General features: G+C 39.6%; 1 protein-coding gene across 2 annotated transcripts; it reads right to left on the bottom strand.

The window, feature by feature from the left end:
• Nucleotides 1-770: 770 nt before the first annotated feature.
• Nucleotides 771-18,803, bottom strand: tmem62 (transmembrane protein 62). Of its 2 annotated transcripts, XM_057860394.1 has the most exons (13): nt 18,302-18,798; nt 14,631-14,742; nt 14,417-14,554; nt 8,231-8,276; nt 7,973-8,114; nt 6,172-6,296; nt 5,984-6,106; nt 5,743-5,898; nt 5,523-5,682; nt 4,996-5,200; nt 4,822-4,920; nt 2,001-2,119; nt 771-1,231 (listed from the first exon to the last, which is right to left on the bottom strand). In XM_057860394.1, the coding sequence occupies exons 1-13, from the start codon at nt 18,488-18,490 to the stop codon at nt 896-898; spliced, it is 1,950 nt and encodes a 649-aa protein (XP_057716377.1). In that variant the 5' UTR covers nt 18,491-18,798; the 3' UTR covers nt 771-895. The 2 variants fall into 2 exon arrangements, with proteins under 2 accessions (XP_057716377.1, XP_057716376.1); XM_057860393.1 differs by having other exon boundaries at nt 4,822-5,200; nt 18,302-18,803.
• Between the last annotated feature and the right edge of the window lie 964 nt (nt 18,804-19,767).

Consider the following 19,767-nt stretch of genomic DNA (forward strand, 5'->3'; position numbering starts at 1 on the left):
GGTTTTAGTTAAAGTAGACACTGTTTTTTCATCTGTGAGATTTTGACAAAGATCAGATCACATTTGATGGTGATTTTATGCAGAAATGCGAGAAATTCCAAAAGGTTCAGATACTTTTTCATACCGCTGTATTTGTGTGTGTTTTGAGTTAATGGCTAATTTAAATTTCTCTCTCAAGGCACCACTCGTATTTTGCAGAACTACAGCTCCTGAATACCTGAGGGTCAATGGGACGGTAGTTTGAGAACCACTGGTGTACGAAATGGTCCAGAAACATGAAGTTAAATTTGGCGCTAAGTAACTTGAATTTGTAGGGGTAAAATTTATAATCGTGACAACATTAAATTGAAGTTGGAGAGGTAAATTTGGTGCAAACATTACTTACGGTTACTTCAAATTCATTTTGCAGTTGCAGAAAACTTGTAGTTGTAGAAAATGCACTTCTAGTTCAATGAATTTTGGGTTGCAGCAGAATTACATTGTTACTGCAGAAAACAGAAATTATAGTTGTAGAATTTGTGTACTTGTTCGATAAGTACAAGCAATTGTTGCATCAAATGTTGCGCTTTCAGTACCTGTTGGACTAATCAGAAGAGCTTCTTTGACTATTCAAACCTCAACCTCATTGGTTCATGTGGATGCTCTTCACTGGGGTTGACATGTGACAGTTCTACGAGTTCCATTTTCTACAACTACAAATCTTCCAGAACTAAAAGTTGAATTTATCTTCAAGTTAGTTTTGCTAAAACAGCACCATTTATTTTCTACAACTACAAGTTACTTTTGGACCAAATGGACCTCCATCCAAAAATGTGCTCACTGGTGCATTACAGTTGAAAACATGCATAATGCAGTAAATAATACCAAGGTGAATGGTTAATACGGCCATTTACTGTCAGGATGACGTTGAGATCTTGCCGTTGCCGCCTCCCGCCACCGAGCTCCAGGTTGGCACGGGGCAGGTCCATGCGTGGTAGACCAGAATCAGGCCCAGTCCCAGTGCCCACATACGCACCGGCGACAGAAGAAAGGCCAAAATGCCGTACGTCTCCAGCAGGAAGTAGCACGAGTGCGCCTGCCAGGCCAATAGTAGCAGCATGAGTAGATGCACCGTCAGGCACCGCCAGCGGCAGCCCGGACGCAGCAGCAACGAGCGCAAGGTGTTGCCGCGGCAGCGCTGGTGGAGGCTCCAGCACAGGTACAAGGTCAGCGGGATGTTGAAGAACAGCAACTGTGCGGATGGAGGGGATTTAGGTGAAAAATTGTGTAATCCATTGTTGTTTGACAGTCCTTTAATTCTCATCTTAGTCTTAGTCATTTGGACGAAAAAAATTAGTCTGTCATATTCTAGTCGTTTCAAAATGTGTTCATTTTAGTGAACAAATGTTTGTACATTTTTGTCTTTAAGTTAACCTCGGACTTAAAGACTGATAGGCTCTAATCTGCAACAATTGTTCTTGTTTACTGAAATACGTTTTTAGAAACACATAAAATATTGCCTTTTATTTAAAAATCTAGATTTATAAAGACTAGCATTGTACTTCGACATATTTACGTAAAATTAATGGTAACTGCACGTTTTTTTTTTTGCTTTTAACCAAGAATCAAGACTGTTTTACATCCATATCTATAAAGAATTCAGGGACTTAAAAGTATAACACCATTTACCATTTATTCACAAGAATTTTCAACGAAAAAACCTCTTTGTCTGTGATTCCACTCGGTCAGCTTTGACGAACTCGCCAACAATGCAGGCTCCCTATTTATCGGCTCCGTGCCCCGTCAATACATTATGAATTCTATGGTTTTAAGTCCCCAAGACATATTTTTAGCTCGTTATAGTCTCTGTCATCGTCATGAAAAAAATGAAATATTTTCATCATCGTCGACAAAAACAATAATGTAAGACACTGGCGAGAGCTACAGTATGTGCTACAGTTTGAATGTGAGCGTTACAGTAATCGAGCTGCTTTGCAGTACTGGTCTGAATCCCGGCTCACCTGAGTGACGCCCACCACGTAAGTGAGGCTCCCCTCCAGGAAGTGGCCGTCGATAAACACTCCGAAGGCAAAACAGGCGCCACTGTGGCCGTCAATCAGCTCTCCGATAAACCACGGGCCTGGGGGACGAAACAACAACACCTACATTCGTATCAACGCTTTAGTTCCTGATTTTTGTTTTCATTAGCTTGAGTCGCTATTGACTTACTGTACTCTTGGTAAGCAAAGGCTTTAAAAAAAAAAAAATCTCTTCCAGTCGTGACGGACCAACTTGTGAACAAAAGATTGAGGAATCAATGTTTTTACTTCATGCCTGTTTTTTCTTTATATCTAATAAGCTTCATTTGAGTTCTGTCTAGAATTGCTGTTGACATACTTTTTGTGAACAAATAACATTGAAATTCAAACTTCCTTGTTTTTTGTTCCAGTACTTTAAACCTTGACTCATATACACGACAGCGGTAAACATCAAAACCATTTGAACATTGACGGCTGGCATTGAAATGTTTCAGTGCCATTGACCTCAAACCCTTTTAGACTGGGACTCCCAGTCCAAAGGGTTTGGACATCTACAGTGGGGCAAATAAGTATTTAGTCAACCACCAATTGTGCAAGTTCTCCGACTTGAAAAGATTAAAGAGGCCTGTAATTGTCAACATGGGTAAACCTCAACCATGAGAGACAGAATGTGAGGAAAAAACAGAAAATCACATTGTTTGATTTTTAAAGAATATATTTCCAAATTAGAGTGGAAAATAAGTATTTGGTCACCCACAAACAAGTAAGATTTCTGGCTGTCAAAGAGGCCTAACTTCTTGTAACGAGGTCTAATGAGGCTCCACTCGTTACCTGTATTAATGGCACCTGTCTTAACTCATTATCGGTATAAAAGACACCTGTCCACAACTCTGTCAGTCACATTCCAAACTCCACTATGGCCAAGACCAAAGACCTGTCGAAGGACACCAGAAACAAAATTGTAGACCTGCACCAGGCTGGGAAGACTGAATCTGCAATAGGTAAAACGCTTGGTGTAAAGAAATCAACTGTGGGAGCAATTATTAGAAAATGGAAGCCATACAAGACCACTGATAATCTCCCTCGATCTGGGGCTTCATGCAAGATCTCACCCAGTGGCGTCAAAATGATAATTGCACGGTGAGCAAAAATCCCAGAACCACACGGGGGGACCTAATGAATGACCTACAGAGAGCTGGGACCACAGTAACAAAGGCTACTATCAGTAACACAATGCGCCGCCAGGGACTCAATTCCTGTACTGCCTAGCCTGCCTAACTACTGACTGGCCTAGCCAGTCTGCAGATCTCAACCCCATAGAAGATCTGTGGAGGGACTTGAAAGTCTGTGTCGCCCAACGACAGCCCCAAAACATCATTGCTCTAGAGAAGATCTGCATGGAGGAATAGGCGAAAATACCAGCAACAGTGTGTGAAAAGCTTCTGAAGAGTTACAGAAAACGTTTGGCCTCTGTTATTGCCAACAAAGGGTACATAACAAAGTATTGAATTGAACTTTTGGTATTGACCAAATACTTATTTTCCACCATGATTTGCAAATAAATTCTTTAAAAATCAAATAATGTCATTTTGTTTAGTTTTTTCCACATTGTCTCTTATGGTTGAGGTTTACCCATGTTGACAATTACAGGCCTCTCTAATATTTTCAAGTGGGAGAACTTGCACAATTAGTGGTTGACTAGATACTTATTTGCCCCAATGTATGTGTTGAGGTATGCTGTTCTCAATTAAATCTGTTCATAATACAGAATCAAATGAAGCAGGCTAAAGGCTTACCTATTTCTTTGATGGGGTTGCTGATGTTATGTGCAATTAAAATAATCAACCGCTTTAATTTGTGAGTTAACATTCCCATCTGTAGTAATCAAATTAAAGCCATTAAAACAGTAACAAGGTTGTTGATGTTTTGAGGTATGTTTTAGTGTTAATATGCCAAAATTACTGTGTAGTCCATGTTAAAACTGTTGTTTAATATTAAAGCACAAATGTTGAGCTTGTCTCTCGACACTGTATGCTAGCCACCAGATGTCACTATATTCTGCTATTAGAGTCAAAGCGCTCAAGTATGATTCAGATCAGCCTGAAATAAATCCCAACTAGTGCTGCAACGATTAATTGATTAACTTGAGTATTCGATTAGAAAAAAGGATTCGAATTACATTTTGCTGCGTTGAGTATTCGTTTAATTGAAGTGGCGTTGTAATGGCTTATTTTGAAACTTTGCATTTAGTTTTATTGATTTGGGTGAATACACATCCCTCTATTCTGCTTCATTTCACATGGCTGAATCCATCTGCTCCCTGTAAAGACCAACACGAGCAAGAGTTTTTTTTAATGCATTCGTAATTTAGTTCCTAGGTATATTTAGCCGTTTTTTGTTTTTTTTTGGTGGGAATATGTGTCTGAACCATTTAAGAAAACTGTATTAAAAAAAATAATTAAAAATAAAGTTTTATAGCATTTAAGCTAGCAGACTTTTGCTATGTAAGTTAGCCAATTGTTCTTTTGTTGTACATAGATCCTTATTTATTTTATTTTTTTATACCGTTTGAGGCTTAGCGCAGGTATTTTAATTTTTCATGTTCATTATCAGATTACTCGATTATTCAACCACTAAAATAATCGATAGCTGCAGCCCTAATCCCAACCATAATAATCAACATATATGCAAATTAATATCTTAAAAATTCATTTTAATGAGGATGGACTTTTATCCATACAATTTTTGCATTGGTTTTCATTGGATGCATGATGACAGGTCCAGTGGAAGTTGGTTGACTCACCCAAGGCCGTGCACATGTTGAAGACCAGCAAGGGGTAGAAAAAGGAGTCCACTTTACTGACCAACCGCAGCGACAGGCAAGCTTGCGAGGACCACCCTCCTGATAGAGTACATTCATTCAAGCTTGTGGGCTGCGTATTTATGATTGAGCGTGTGGGGGCGGGGGTTATCTCACCTCGGCCAGCGGGGGTGTGGCGTATGAACCTGAAGGACAGCAGCAAACCCAAGTTGAGCAGAATGGTGAAAGCGAAGGCTGCCCGGCCCACTACATAGTGATCCGTTAAAAGGATGAAGGACTGAGCGAAGCTGAAGCTCGGGGTCACGCCGTTCTTGTCCAGCGTGAAGTGGTGCTCCCGTGTGCTCTGCCGGTGCAACGAGTCCTAGCTCAAGGAAAGAAAAGATAAGTGAGTCAGGGAAAAATGTTATATTTGGATAGTTTGCTTTTCAATATCCTCCCTATTTTTTTGTATATTTGGCCAATGTTTAGGTGTTTTTCATCTTATTTTCCAATCTTTTTACTCATATTCTTAGGTATTTTTCAAAAACTATTTTTATACTGCCCTTTTCTTCTGCTATTCTATGTGATTTTTTCCTCATCCATGTTTATAAGGCTACTATTCTTGTTGTCCATTGACGTGCGCTTCTCCGGTGATCCTTGTGACACGCAGAGATTTGCTGACGACACACATGATGTGGACTGACCTCCACCTGTACTCTGATGATGTGCAGCCCTGTGAGGTATCGTGATGGGTCCCACGGCATCACATAAAGGGGGCCTCCAGCTGAGCGGCATTCGCCCAAAGCAACACCGTCCACGCTGACGCGCACTGCCGTGATTTCGGCATCCGAAAAGGCCAGGATCCTGTGATGAGACATTATATTAGAGTTGTCTTTCATGTAAAGACGGTGCAGAAGACTCTACCTGATGTGTGTGGAACTCTGTATGCGGGCCAATGATTCCACACCGGGATGCAAGTACTGCGCGTCCTTGGGATTGGTGATGAGCACTGCCGGCCACCCTTCAAACCTCAGGTCAGAGAAACTCAGGAGATCGTGGTCAAAAGCCAGAACCCTGTACCTGAATGGTGGTAGCGTTTTTTTTTTTGTATATTCAGTATGGAGTATTTTGAAAATAAGTCTACACGAGAAGGTTCCGTACTCACCTGCGGTTGTCCATCCAGTCACCAAGCTCTAGTTCCAGAGTGCCACGGGGATGCCGGCTGTGTAAGATGGGCATCAGGCCGCCCAACGTATGCAAGTGGCCACACAGGTAGGCCACGGCTGATCTTTATGCACAGGAACCCAAACCAAATTAGTGAAACTGTAAAGAAAATGGTAACAAAATAATTACCTCATCAGCTCCCGCACGCCCGGTGATGGCGACACAATAGTGGAGGTGGTGTAGTGGCCAAACCAGACCGACTGGTTGCTTTTGAGACTCTCCGCTCTGAACGCGTCCAGCATGTCCATCTGAGTCTGCACAACAACAATTTTGTTTCAACAATATGTCGTATACTATCGTTATTGTCCAGTTTCACTTGAGCATATTACATTTTTGTTATTTAACCAGACTGCATACAAATAAACCCTTTTTGGATTAAAAAATATCTATATTAGGGCTGTCAAACGATTACAATTTTTAACTGAGTTAATCACAGCTTAAAAACTAATTAATCGTAATTAATCGCAATTCAAACCATTTCTAAAATATGCCATATTTTTCTGTAAATTATTGTTGTAATGGACACAAGACGGACATATACATTCAACATACTGTACATAAGTACTGTATTTGTTTATTATAACAATAAATCCACAAGATGGCATTAACATTACTAACATCCTTTCTGTGAAAGGGATCCACGGATAGAAAGAATTGTAATTCTTAAAATATAAATGTGAGTTTGTATATTGTGACTAAATATTGCTATCTAGTGTATTTGTTGAGCTAAACGAAATGTTTGAATAGAGTTTGACCAAAGTCTGAGTATTATTTTGCATATCTGTTTTGATTGGGAATGCCCGTTCTCTTTGCATTGAGCTCTTTTCTTTTAGTGAAGATTTTTTTTTTTTTTTGAGAGATAGGAATATTATTTTTGTTGTGCTTTCAGTAAATGATACTGTAGCGACTTAACTGTTAGGCCCAAATGCATGATGGGAAGTCGGGAAATCATGACTGTCAGTGGTGGTTGCAAATGGTATATATCTTCTCTGCGTTGTGTTCAATACAGGGTGTTAAGAAAACGGCAATGCGTGAGTGGGTCGTTCCGCGCATGCGTTAAATATTTTAACGTGATTAATTAAAAAAATTACCGCCCATTAACGAGATAAATTTGACAGCTTTAATCTATACACATATATATATATATATATATATATATATATATATATATAAATCACTAATTTCAAGGCACCCAATCATTGATCGAATGATCGCTGCCAACATCCTCCTAGTCAGAATGGATTGGACGTCTATCGCCCTCAATATTCAATGTTTCGTATGCTATGTCAAGTCAACTAATTTATTAACTATCCATCCATCCATTTTCCATGCCGCTTTTCCTCACATGGGTCGCGGAGGTGCTGGAGCCTATCCCAGCTAACTACGGGCAGTAGGCAGGGGACACCCTGAACTGGTTGCCAGCCAATCGCAGGGCACAAGAAGACATACAACCATTAATCGCAGGGCACAAGAAGACATACAACCATTCACGCACACACTCATACCTACGGACAATTTAGAGTGTTCAATCAGCCTACCATGCATGTTTTTGGGATGTAGGAGGAAGTAGAGTTCCCGGAGGAAACTACTAGGATAGGATAGTAGGATAAGTAGGATAACTACTACTTATCAAAAATGTAATCGTAGAAATAAAAAATTCAATTATATCAAAATTATAATTTTTTTTGTGACCCAGCTAATTTACAATCCTTAATAAATTCAACATCCTTTTCAAAAATTGTTTTACAAATACATCTGGAGTAAAAAAACAAAAAAACACTAGTGGCCTACAAAAATGCATGAAAATCAAAATTCTAAATTGTTTTCTTCAAAAGGCATTAAACAAGTTTTGTTTTTCCAAGGCATAACATAAAGATTAAATAAAAACGATTGATAAAATGCCATAATGCCTGATTGTGCTGTTGCCCACCTGATTGAGAATCCCGAAAAAATTGTACGGTCTCTTGGGTCCCGGCGTCAGTGTGGCGTCGGCGCACACGAAGGAGTAATTTCCAAAGGCCGTGGTGTGCACGTAATGGAAAGAGCCCACCTTCTGATTGGCTGAGTATTTCCTAGAATGCACACAGGAACACAGTTGATATTTAACATGCTCACCATGTCTACACAATAGATGCAGACTCAACTAATGTGTTCTTCTACTTCTGCGTGAAAAGATGCTAATACCAACCGGTAATAGTTGTTAACACTGTCCAACGACATGATGTTGAAGGCATCTGCAGAAAAAGTATTGACAAAATGTTAATAGGCACAAAAATACAAGTTATGAAAAGTGAAGAGATTTGACATGTCCAAGTTGTTTTTAGCTCACTTGCTCCCATTTACAGCGATGGACGTCCAATCAGTGTTGTTTTTGTCAACGATGACGATACCGAAAATATTTCGTCAACGAGCAATTTTTTCATGATGACGACGCGCTGAAAACGTGTCTTTGGAAACTAAAACATAACGAGATGGATGCCAGTTGTCATCTGACGACACGAGAACGAGATGAAAATTCGCCATAGTTTCGGTCATAAATTCACAATGTGTGATATTTTCTTATTGTACGTGCAGTTAGAACGGATTTAGCAGTGTTTGCCCGTGTCACTCATCGGACGCGCTGCGCCTCCCCCCCGACCCACACACACACGCTTACTCACTGGCCGGTGAGTAAGCCTCTGCCAATTCCAGGCTCATTTTGTGGAACAGATGTGTCAGGTGCTGCTTGGTACGTTTTGCTTTCTTATCTTGGCTAGATATGCCATGTTGCTTTAGCCTTTAAAGGTCTGTGCTGAGTGATCGTCAGTCAAGGGGTGTGACAAAATATCGAAATGGTGATATATCGTGATACTTTGTATCCCAAAAGGTTATCGATATGCTCCTGTCAAGAATCGAAATATCGTTTTAAAAAGGTGTCAAAAGGAACCATCAAGTTGCTACCAAAATCTTCCACCATAATATTGTCTCAGTTAACTCTAAGGCTGCCATTGACGGTGCTTGACGCCCAATTCATTTAGACTGGGAACATTCGTTCATTCAAAACCAGAGCATTCACAGTTATTCGGTCCGATTTTCGGGGCATTTACAGGTCACTTGCTGTTCATTTTAGGGCATTTACAGGTTATTTCCTGTTGTGTTTGAGTCATTGCCTATTCATTTGGGTGATTCCCAGGTCACTCCCTGTTCTGTAACGCAAAATAAACAGGAAGTGACCCATAAAATACCCCAAAATCAACAGGAACTAACTGAAAATCAACATGTAAATGATCTTAAATGGCCCAAAATTACCTCATTGTCTGGCATTGGCTGCCACTGACGGCCATATACGTTCAATCCATTTGAACCACTTCAAATGGATTTGATGTCTACTTGTGATAAACTCATTCCAATTTACAGCAGAAACTTGTTTTTCTGTTTATTAGTTGTTTGTAGAAAATCCTAGAATGATTTCCTGACCAATGTATCGATAATCGTTGTGTCACCATATCGTCAGATCATCGTTATCGTGAGCTTTGTATCACAAATCGTAACATATCATGAGGTACCAAGAAGTTCCCACTCCTAATCGTCACACACTAATCTAACTTGTAGCGTTAGCATAGTGTTCGCATTAGCATAGCGTTCGCTTTAGCATTAGCATTTAGCGCAGTGTTTCGCTGTCTTCTTAAACTCTTGGAACATTTTACATACAGTTTGTGGCGTCCAGGTGAGTTTAATTCATTGCAAATAATGTGCCGTTTTCCTGCCGAGTGTGTATTATCATCATGAAAATGGTGATGTCCTTGTAGGTGATGTCCTTGTATACTCTCCAGTTATGTGCTTGTCTGTCATGTTCATTCGAAATTGTTGGAAACCATTTATTGATTTATTTCTTTATTAATGGACTAAAAATTTTGAAGTTTTATAGACGAAACCATTTTGAAAATTGTCAACTAAAACTGGACGAAATTTGTCTGCGTTTTCGTTGACTAGAACTAGAAGACGACGAACACAATTTGAAATGACTAAAATATGACTAAGACTAATAAGTATTTTCGTCCAAAAGACTAAGATGAAAATTAAAATGACTGCCAAAAACAACCTTGCGTCCAATACATTTTGACTGTTGTATCGTTGCCAGCCCTCCCAGTCAAAATGGATTGGAGTGGAAGATCAATCGATGTCAATCCACAGACTTAAACCCTACACAGTATGTATTTTTCCTGTTTCCTGTTTTTTTTTTTTTTTTTCTGAAATCCCAGTTTAAATTGTTTTTAATGTATCGCAGTCAGTGGCAGTGAATGAGTTAATGAGTTCAACAAGGGCAAGAAGTGGAAGAACAGGCAAAAGTCAATCTCTTAAATCTCCTAAATCCTACAGAGTATAGTTTTCCTGCTTTTTCCACAAATGTTTACAATAACTACCAGGCAAACTGATAAATTACTTTGTTTTTCTCCATCTGTTTGGTGGTTACACAAGTAGCAGGCAACTTCCTGTTTCATAGAGGATGGATAACACACATAAACAACATTTGACACATATGTAGCATTTGCCTCAGAGGACTTGATCAAAACTGAAGTCGTCTCAGACGGGAAAAAAGCTTGTCGTCGATGAGACCTTTTTAATGAGACAAGCTCACATTACAAGATATCAATCAGGATATAAATGGGCAGGATGTCCCTTAGTAATTTGCGTGTGGAGATCTAGTTTCACTTCAACAACGACAAGACAAGAGGAGGAACTGCAACACTTCCAGTCTAGAGGCTACAAATGTAACACTGCCACTTTCATCCGTTGTTGTGTTTATAAGAAAGATATTGTGCATTTTTTCTAGTCTTGCCTTGAGTGTGTGTGTTTGTGGGGGTATCCTGTCTTATGCAAATAACTCATGCAAGAGCAGTATCCAAAATTGACAGTAGGATAAACAATAGATATAAGAGTCTTTGGTGATGAATGTTTCTGTCTATGGTTTTATATGGAGGTGGGAATCTTTGGGCACCTAACGATTCGATTACAATTACGATTCAGAGGCTACGATTCGATTATAAATCGATTATTGATGACCCCCCCCCCCTCCCCCGCTATTAGCTGCTTTAATTGTTTTGCACATTAGTTACAAAAACTGTAAAAAAAAAAAAAAAAAAAAAAAAAGCCTCGCAGGCTTAAATAAACGACTATTTCAGTATCAAGTTAACAGTTGAAAACAATAAATAATATACTCAAATCCCCATTCTGTATCAGCAGCTTTAAACTACATTCAATTAATTTAATGTTGTGAATCAACCGTTAAAGTTGTTAAAATTGCTCCCGTTATTCCATCATTTCCCTTTTGTCTACTTTCGACATGTGAAAGTTTTAAAACTATTTTAAAGATAGATTCAAGTCAATATTTTACCGATTTAGGAGTATTTCAGATAAAAAGTTAATTAGGTTCGCTTGGAAGGTTCGCTACAACAGCCTTGCAGGGAAGTCTACTGCTTTAAGATGGCGGCCGTTTACTAACGCCGGCATCTAGCGTTCTGTACATGTGCTGCTATCGCCACCGAGTATATATTGCATCTAGTCCTATATAAATATGATATCTACCATAACATTATGTGGACGTACTTTGTAGCAGCTGTCGGCAGCAGTCAGGTATGTTGTTGTTTTTTTTATCTAGCAGCATGAGTTGAGCTAGAGCCGTGAGTTGAGCATTGGCATCACCCGAGGGGCCGGGTAATGACAAGCATGATGTTTAGCTACTCTCGCTCCGTTCCTCATTGCGTCCTGAAGACAGCGCAGCGCGCTAAGTGTGTTTTACTTCCACTTTACTTGACATATTTCAATCATCGGAATTTGGATGTTTGTGAATCGTTCTCGAATCATCCACGGCCGAATCGCGAATACTCTAAGAATCGGAAATTTCGCACACCTCTAGTAATTATGCTTGTGTAATTTGGACATTGATGTAGCTATAGGATGGTGGGGATTTTCATTGTTTTATTTAAAAAAAAAATTTTTCCACAGAGCGGTAATCCTCTATCTTGCTGGCTCCATCCTAGTATCAACTAATGTACCCTTCTCTCACCTCACTTAAACTTTTCACTCTCCAAACCACCTCCAAACTATCCATACTCTCACCTGATCGCAACTCTCCTTCAAACACCCACATTTTCAATGCAGCCAGAGGTGTTGATAAACTGTAGCAAGCTGTCAAACTGCGCAGCAAATCTAAAGCACTCCATGAAGCAATCATGTGGCGCAGCTAGGCAGCAAGCGACGTCATCATTTTCGGAACCTCCCCTAAATGAAGCGAGCCTCGGTACGCGCTTCGCGGAAAAGTCCCTTCGTTACTCGACACACGCTTCGAAGGCTCGGAGCACCTCGTGACATCACTACTGCTAATGTATTTCATCTGCAATGTTGAAAAGGAGCGGGAACCTCTTGGTACCTCAAGATACGATTCGATCTGCGATACAAACCTCAAAATAACGATGATCTGACGATATGGCGATACAGCGACTATCGATACATTGGTCAGGAAATCATTCTAGGATATTCTACAAACAACAAATAAACAGAAAAACAAGCTTCTGCTGTGAATTGGAATGAGTTTATCACTTGTAGACGTCCAATCCATTTGATGTTCATTCGCTGCCATCCCTCCCACTTCAAATGGATTGAACGTCTATGGCCGGTAGTGGCAGCCAATGCCAGGCAATGAGGTATTTTTGGGCAATTTAAGGTCATTTTCCTGTTGATTTTCAGTTACTTCCTGTTGATTTTGGGGTATTTTATGGGTCTCTTCCTGTTCAGTTTGAGTCACAGAACAGGAAGTGTCCTGGGAATTACTCGAAAGAATAGGCAATGACTCAAACTCAACAGAAAATGACCTCTACATGCCCTAAAATGAACAGCAAGTGACCTTTAAACAGTGTTGTTAATAACGGCGTTACAATACAACGGCGTTACTAACGGCGTTATTTTTTTCAGTAGTGGGTAATGTAATTAATTACTTTTCTCATCTTGGCAACGCCGTTACCGTTACTGAGGACGGAAAGGCATGCGTTACTATGCGTTACTATATTGGTCGAAAAGTCTGAGGGAGACGGACTCACCGAGACGACAGAGCAGAGCAGGAGTGAGGAGGAGGCAAGAAAGTTGTGACGAGGAGCAAACGCGATGCTAGGTAGCTCCAATAATACATGTTGTAGCCGATAGCCTACAAACTACGCCCGCATGTTATGGTAGATATGGTAGACATGGTAAATATCACATGTACTGTATATAGATATAACTAGATGCAAAATGACAGACATGGCACTAAATGCGTTAGTAGACAGCCGCCATCTTAAAGCAGTACTTTTTAGGACGGCTCTGTTGTAGAGAACCTTCCTAGCGAACCTAAGTAACTTTTTATCTAAAATACTTCTAAATCGGCGAAATCTTGACTTGAATCTATCTTTAAATGATGAAACAGTTTTAAAACTCTCATATGTCGAAAGTAGAGAGAAGGGAACTAATGCAATAATGGGAGCAATTTTAACAACTTTTAACAGTTGATTCAGGGTAAAGGGTAAATTAGGGTAAAGAATTGGGCTCGGGCCAATTGTACCAAAAACCTTCACAAAAAACTTCACATAGTGTGGCCAATGTTTTTTTTTTTTTTTTTTTTCCTCCAGGAAAAAAAAAAAAAAAAAAAAAGTATCACCAATTACTCTGCCAAGTAACTAATTACTCTTACATTCAGGTAATTGAGTTACTAACACAATTACTTTTTGGGAGAAGTAATTTGTAACTATAATTAATTACTTTTTTTCAGTAAGATTAACAACACTGCTTTAAATGCCCTTAAAATCGGACAGATTGACTGTGAATAGTCTGGTTTCGAATGAACGAACGTTCCCAGTCTAAATAGATTGGGCGTCGAGCACCATCAATGCAGCCCTAGAGTTAACTGAGACACTATTATGGTGGAAGATTTTGGTAGCAACTTGTTGGTCCATTTTTATTTATTTTTTTTAGACATTGACACCTTTTTAAAACGATATCTTGATTCTTGGCAGGAGCATATCGATAACCTTTTGGGATACAAAGTATCACGATATATCACCATTTCTATATTTTGTCACACCCCGAATGTTGAACACACCTTCTTGAGACCGATTTACTGATGACTTCTTTAATAGCCACTGCATCTTTAACTTTATCCTGGCACGACATCTGCTTTGCGCTACATCGCTTTTATTCATTTTTTGGACCAAATTTAAACAATCACGTGTGTGCCAGCTCGCTTGCAGAGTTAACGCAACAGAACCTTTGTCAGTCAGGAGAAAAATTTCAAAAAACTGTGGTTTTGGTAATTTATTGTGTTATTTTAAATTTCCATTTTGATTTAAAAATGATAAATCGTTACCATGATTTCCACGAATGTCAATCCAACGTGTGCGCTCCATCACACCAGACCTCTTTAAGATGTTGTGGTAAGCCTGCCATTCCACTTCGTGCTGGAGGGAGCCCACCTTGCTTTCCGTCTTAGCATCGGTCAGGTCCCCTCGAGGAACGCAAGATGTCAACGTAAGACTCCATGCCTCAATTTCCATTGACAGTAGATGTTTTTGTTTTAATACCTGTCACAAGCACAAGTGACGGCTTGATCACGTCGATGGTGTCAGTGCAAAACTTTTCAAAGTCAGGGATTCGTCTTGGGTCACGGAAGCGGCTGATGTGGATGTCGGACACCTGAAGATCAGTCAGGATGAAATTCGCCATACAGTTTAAAGTTATACTGTATTGGATATATTTTCAAAAGCTTACAGTGCTGGCCAAAAGTATTGGCACCCCTGGAATTGTATCAGATAATGCTCAATTTCTCCCAGAAAATGATTGCAACTACAAATGCTTTGGTAGTAATATCTTCATTTATTTTGCTTGCAATGAAAAAACACTAAAGAGAGTGAAAAAAAAATTAAATCATTATCATTTTACACAAAACTCTAAAAATGGGCCGTACAAAAGTATTGGCACCCTGAGCCTAAGACTTGGTAGAACAAACTTTAGATAATATAACTGCGAACAACCGCTTCTGGTATCCATCAATGAGTTTCTTACAATGATCTGCTGGAATTTTAGACCATTCTTCTTTGGCCAATTGCTCCAGGTCTCTGAAATTTGAAGGGTGTCTTCTCCAAACTGCCATTTTCAGATCTCTCCACCGGTATTCTATGGGATTCAGGTCTGGACTCATTGCTGGCCACTTTAGAGGTCTTCAGTGCTTTCTCTCAAACAATTTTCTAGTGCTTTTTGAAGTGTGTTTTGAGTCATTGTCCTGCTGGAAGACCCATCTTTCTCACACTAGGCCCTACATTATGCTGAAAAATTTGTTGGTAATCTTCAGACTTAATAATGCCATGCACACGGTCAAGCAGTCCAGTGCCAGAGGGAGCAAAGCAACCCCAAAACATCAGGGAACTTCCTCTATGTTTGACTGTGGGGACCGTGTTCTTTTCTTTGAAGGCCTAATTTTTTTCCCTGTAAACTACATGTTGATGCCTTTTCCCAAAAAGCTCTACTTTTGTCTCATCTGACCAGAGAACATTCTTCCAAAACGTTTTTGGCTTTCTCAGGTAAGTTTTGGTAAACTCCAGCCTGGCTTTTTTATGTCTCTGGGTCAGAAGTGGGGTCTTCCTGGGTATCCTACCATGGAGTCCCTTTTCATTCAGACGCCAACAGATAGTACGAGTTGACACTGTTGTACCCTCGGACCACAGGACAGCTTGAACTTGTTTGGATGTTAGTCGAGGTTCTTTATCCACCATCCGCACAATCTTTCGTTGAAATCTCTCGTCAATTTTTCTTTTCCATCCACATCTAGGGAAGTTAGCCACAGTGCCATGGGCTTTACGCTTATTGATGACACTGCGCACGGTAGACACAGGAACATTCGGGTCTTTGGAGATGGACTTGTAGCCTTGAGATTGCCCATGCTTTCTCAATATTTTGCTTCTCATGTCCTCAGACAGTTCTTTGTCTTCTTTCTTTTCTCCATGCTCAATGTGGTACACATAAGGACACAGGACAGAGGTTCAGTCAACTTTAATCCATTTTAACTGGCTGCAAGTGTGATTTAGTTATTGCCATCACTTGTTATGTGCCACAGGTAAGTAACAGGTACTGTTAATTACACACATTAGAGAAGCATCACATGATTTTTCAAAGGGTGCCCACACTTTTGGCAGGACCATTCTTTGGGAGTTTTACGTAAAATTATAATGATTCAATGTTTTTCCATTCTCTTTTGTTTTTTTCATTGCAAGCAAAATAAATGAAGATATTACTGCCAAAGCATTTGTAATTGCTATCATTTTCTGGGAGAAATTGAGCATTATCTGACAGAAATGCAGTGGTGCCAATACTTTTGGCCAGCACTGTAGGAGGGAGAAACGTGTCTAACTTAATTCATTCTTTGCTATTGATGGCTAATAATGTCCAATCCATTTTGACTGGGAGCCCCTCCCAGTTAAAATTGTTATGACGTCTACTGTCGTCAATTGCCATGCAGTGAGTTTGCTACAAAACTCATCAGAGCAAAATAAAAGCATTGTTCTGTCACCATCATGTGACATCTGTGTGCCCAGAAACTGTTGTGTGTTGACTTGAGTTGAGGAGCTTAATTTAGCAAATATTAACCCTTCACAGGGCAAGTAAAAAACAACCTCATAAAGACATCATTTTTTATATATTTTTTATGAATAAATAAAATGATAAATTAACCAAATTTGAATACAAAACCAAAAATGAATAAAAACAGAAATACACTTTGGTTGTGGCCCCCAAAAACATTAAATGTTGAAAGATTCATTCATAAAATAGCATCAAAACATATTTAAATTTTACTTTTTAGTTTTGAATAGGTTTAGTTTTGTTCGGGATATCTTTTTAATACAAGAAATTAGGGCTGCAGCTATCGATTATTTTAGTCGTCGATTAATCGATGAACTAGTTGGTTCGAATAATCGAGTGATCGGATAAGGAACATGAAAAATTCAAATACCTGAGCTGAGCCTCAAACGATATAAACAAATAAATAGATGACGAGCTGAGTCCAACAAAAGAACAATTGGCTAACTTACATAGCAAAAGTCCGCTAGCTTAAATGCTATAAAATGCTAACTTTTTTTTGTGCAATGCTCCTAACAAATGGTTCAAACATATATTCCCACAAAAAACGGCCAAATATACCAATAAACTAAATTATGAATGCATTAAAAAAAACATTAGCTCAAACAAAAACTTAGCTTACGTTGGTCTTAACAGGGAGCAGTTGGATTCAGCCATGTGAAATGAGGCAGCCCAGAGGGCAATGTATCCACCCTAACCAATAGAACTTAATACAAACACTCAAAATAAACCATTACAACACCACTTTAATCAAACGAATATTCGGAGCAACAAAATTTAATTTGGACATTTTTTTCTAATCGAATACTCGAGTCAATCGATTAATCGTTGCAGCCAAGGCCGGCCCAGCCTATACACAGACTGTGCAGCTGCTTAGGGCCCTTGACCAATAGGGAGCCCCCAATCTGGCGACCTCATTTTATACGTTGTTAATAGAGCATCGTGAATATTGTGGCGCGCATTGCCGTTTATCTATGCAAACATCCATTTTCTTGTCATTACAATCTGGCAACCTGGGGAGTGACGTTGAAGCAGCTTTGCGATGATTGGTGCTCAAACTTGCTTGAAAAATAGATGAACGAATATGTCGAAGAGAATTTATCCTTCTGGAGCAGAGAAACGAAAAATCTGATTAATATAAAAAAATATGGACTTATGGGTTCGATTGCATGTATGGGTTTCACCGTACACTGTAAGGAAATGGTGGGCCAAAAATATGGGCCCCTTGGCATTATTTTGCTTAGGGCCCCCAAATGGCCTGGGCCGGCCCTGGTTGCAGCACTACAAGAAATCATAAAATAATATTCACGATTAACTCATTGTCTGCCACTGACAACGATGAGACGTTTAATTTATCGAAACTGGGAGGACTGACTGTGAATGTTTCATTGCCATGAATGATCGCTGGCAGTCCTCCCCAGTCAAAATTGATTAGCACACTCAACGGCAACCAATGTGTTCAATGAGTGGCCTATAAGGGGTTAAAAAGTCTGCAGAAACACTGTAGTTTTTTTTTATGCAAATATGTACCTTGGCGTCTAAAGCCGAGAACAATAATGGAAGAAATACGTTGGGAAAATGTAAACACACCACATATTTAAAAATATATTAAAAATCCCACCTGTACAAACCAAAATATGTTATTCAGCTGGTCCCCGGGAAATGGGGGAGAGCTTCCCCGGTCGCTCTCGTCCCTGTTCCGAACGCTCCGTTTCGGGTGCCAAGCCGTGTCGTAGCTGTCCAGCACCCAAGAAGTGAGGCACGCCAGAGCCAGTCCGACGATAACCAGGACGCCGAACAGCTTCAGCATCCTCCAGCCGAGGCGAACGAGTGGGGAGAGGACTAGCTGTCGCCGCCGTCCGCCCCGCTCACGAAAACCTCTGGCGAACGTCTTGTCACAACTAAACTAACGGACGCAAATGTAAATAGAATTACCACATAATGGTGGGTTGAGTGACTGTTCGTTTGACCACCATCCTCCCCACAGGAGACGCTTCAAGTCACCGGGCTCATTCGCCAGCTGGCCCGGAGTGGCTGCTGTCACATCCGGATGAGGAAAACTAGCTTCTTCGGTTAGCTGCCTGTCAGCTACCACAATAGATATTGCATATGTGAGGCTAGATGTATAAAGGTGGAGTCGCTACCGAATGTAACTAACGGCCATCTTGCATTGGCAGGTTAAAAGGATGTTAAGTAAATGATTTACTCGACAAAAATACTCCTAATTTTATGGAAGCCCGTTCCCGCCACTAAAAAAACAGTAAGAAAAGGTTTTTTTCCTCAACAAAACAAGAATCCCATTCCCGCCACAAAAAAATAAGGATGAAAATGTTTTTTTTTCTCGACAAAAAAGAAGTCTATTTCCGCGAGTAGAAAAAAAAGTTTAATTTTTAAAAATTTTTTATTATTATTAATGTTTTACTTGCTGTTGCTTGTTTCCCCCAGGGGGGAAAAATATATATGGCGGAAAACACTCAGGTGACTTGAAGTTCCGCTTTGAGACCCCCAATTTGCCAAATTTCATAATCGTCCGATATGCATGTGTGATACATCATTGAAAAGCTTAAAATCTCAATTGTCTGGGTGAAGAAAAAATTGGAACAGGAATGCATTTTAAAAAAATATGTTTTTTAAACAGCAAAACCCTATCTGGAGGTGAGAGCAGAATTACAGATGCCATGACTTTAACGAGATATTATCGCGTACTTACCTTGTTTCGATTCAAAAACTGCATGTAGCATGTATCACTGAGTGTGAAGACACAACTGTGAATGGCCACAGCCAGATTTTGGGGGGATTTTATGGGTGAAACATGGTAATATAACAAGAATCGTGATGCAGAAATCGCAGACATCAAGGAGTGGTCGAGATGTTCTTTTCAATATATTTACCCTTTTAAACATTTTTTTCCCATTTTTTCTTTGATTGAATCGAACATTTATCATCTAACATTTTGGAAAAAATGCTACAGTAACAAAAAAATACAATTAATCGATAGTTATGAGGTAGATATCCGTGACTTTTTTACAGACGCCATTTTTTTCATTTTGACATCATTTGTTTAAAAGTTTAAAATATGCGAGTGAA

The sequence above is a fragment of the Corythoichthys intestinalis genome, chromosome 15, assembly GCF_030265065.1.
Source record: "Corythoichthys intestinalis isolate RoL2023-P3 chromosome 15, ASM3026506v1, whole genome shotgun sequence".
Lineage (NCBI taxonomy): Eukaryota > Metazoa > Chordata > Actinopteri > Syngnathiformes > Syngnathidae > Corythoichthys > Corythoichthys intestinalis.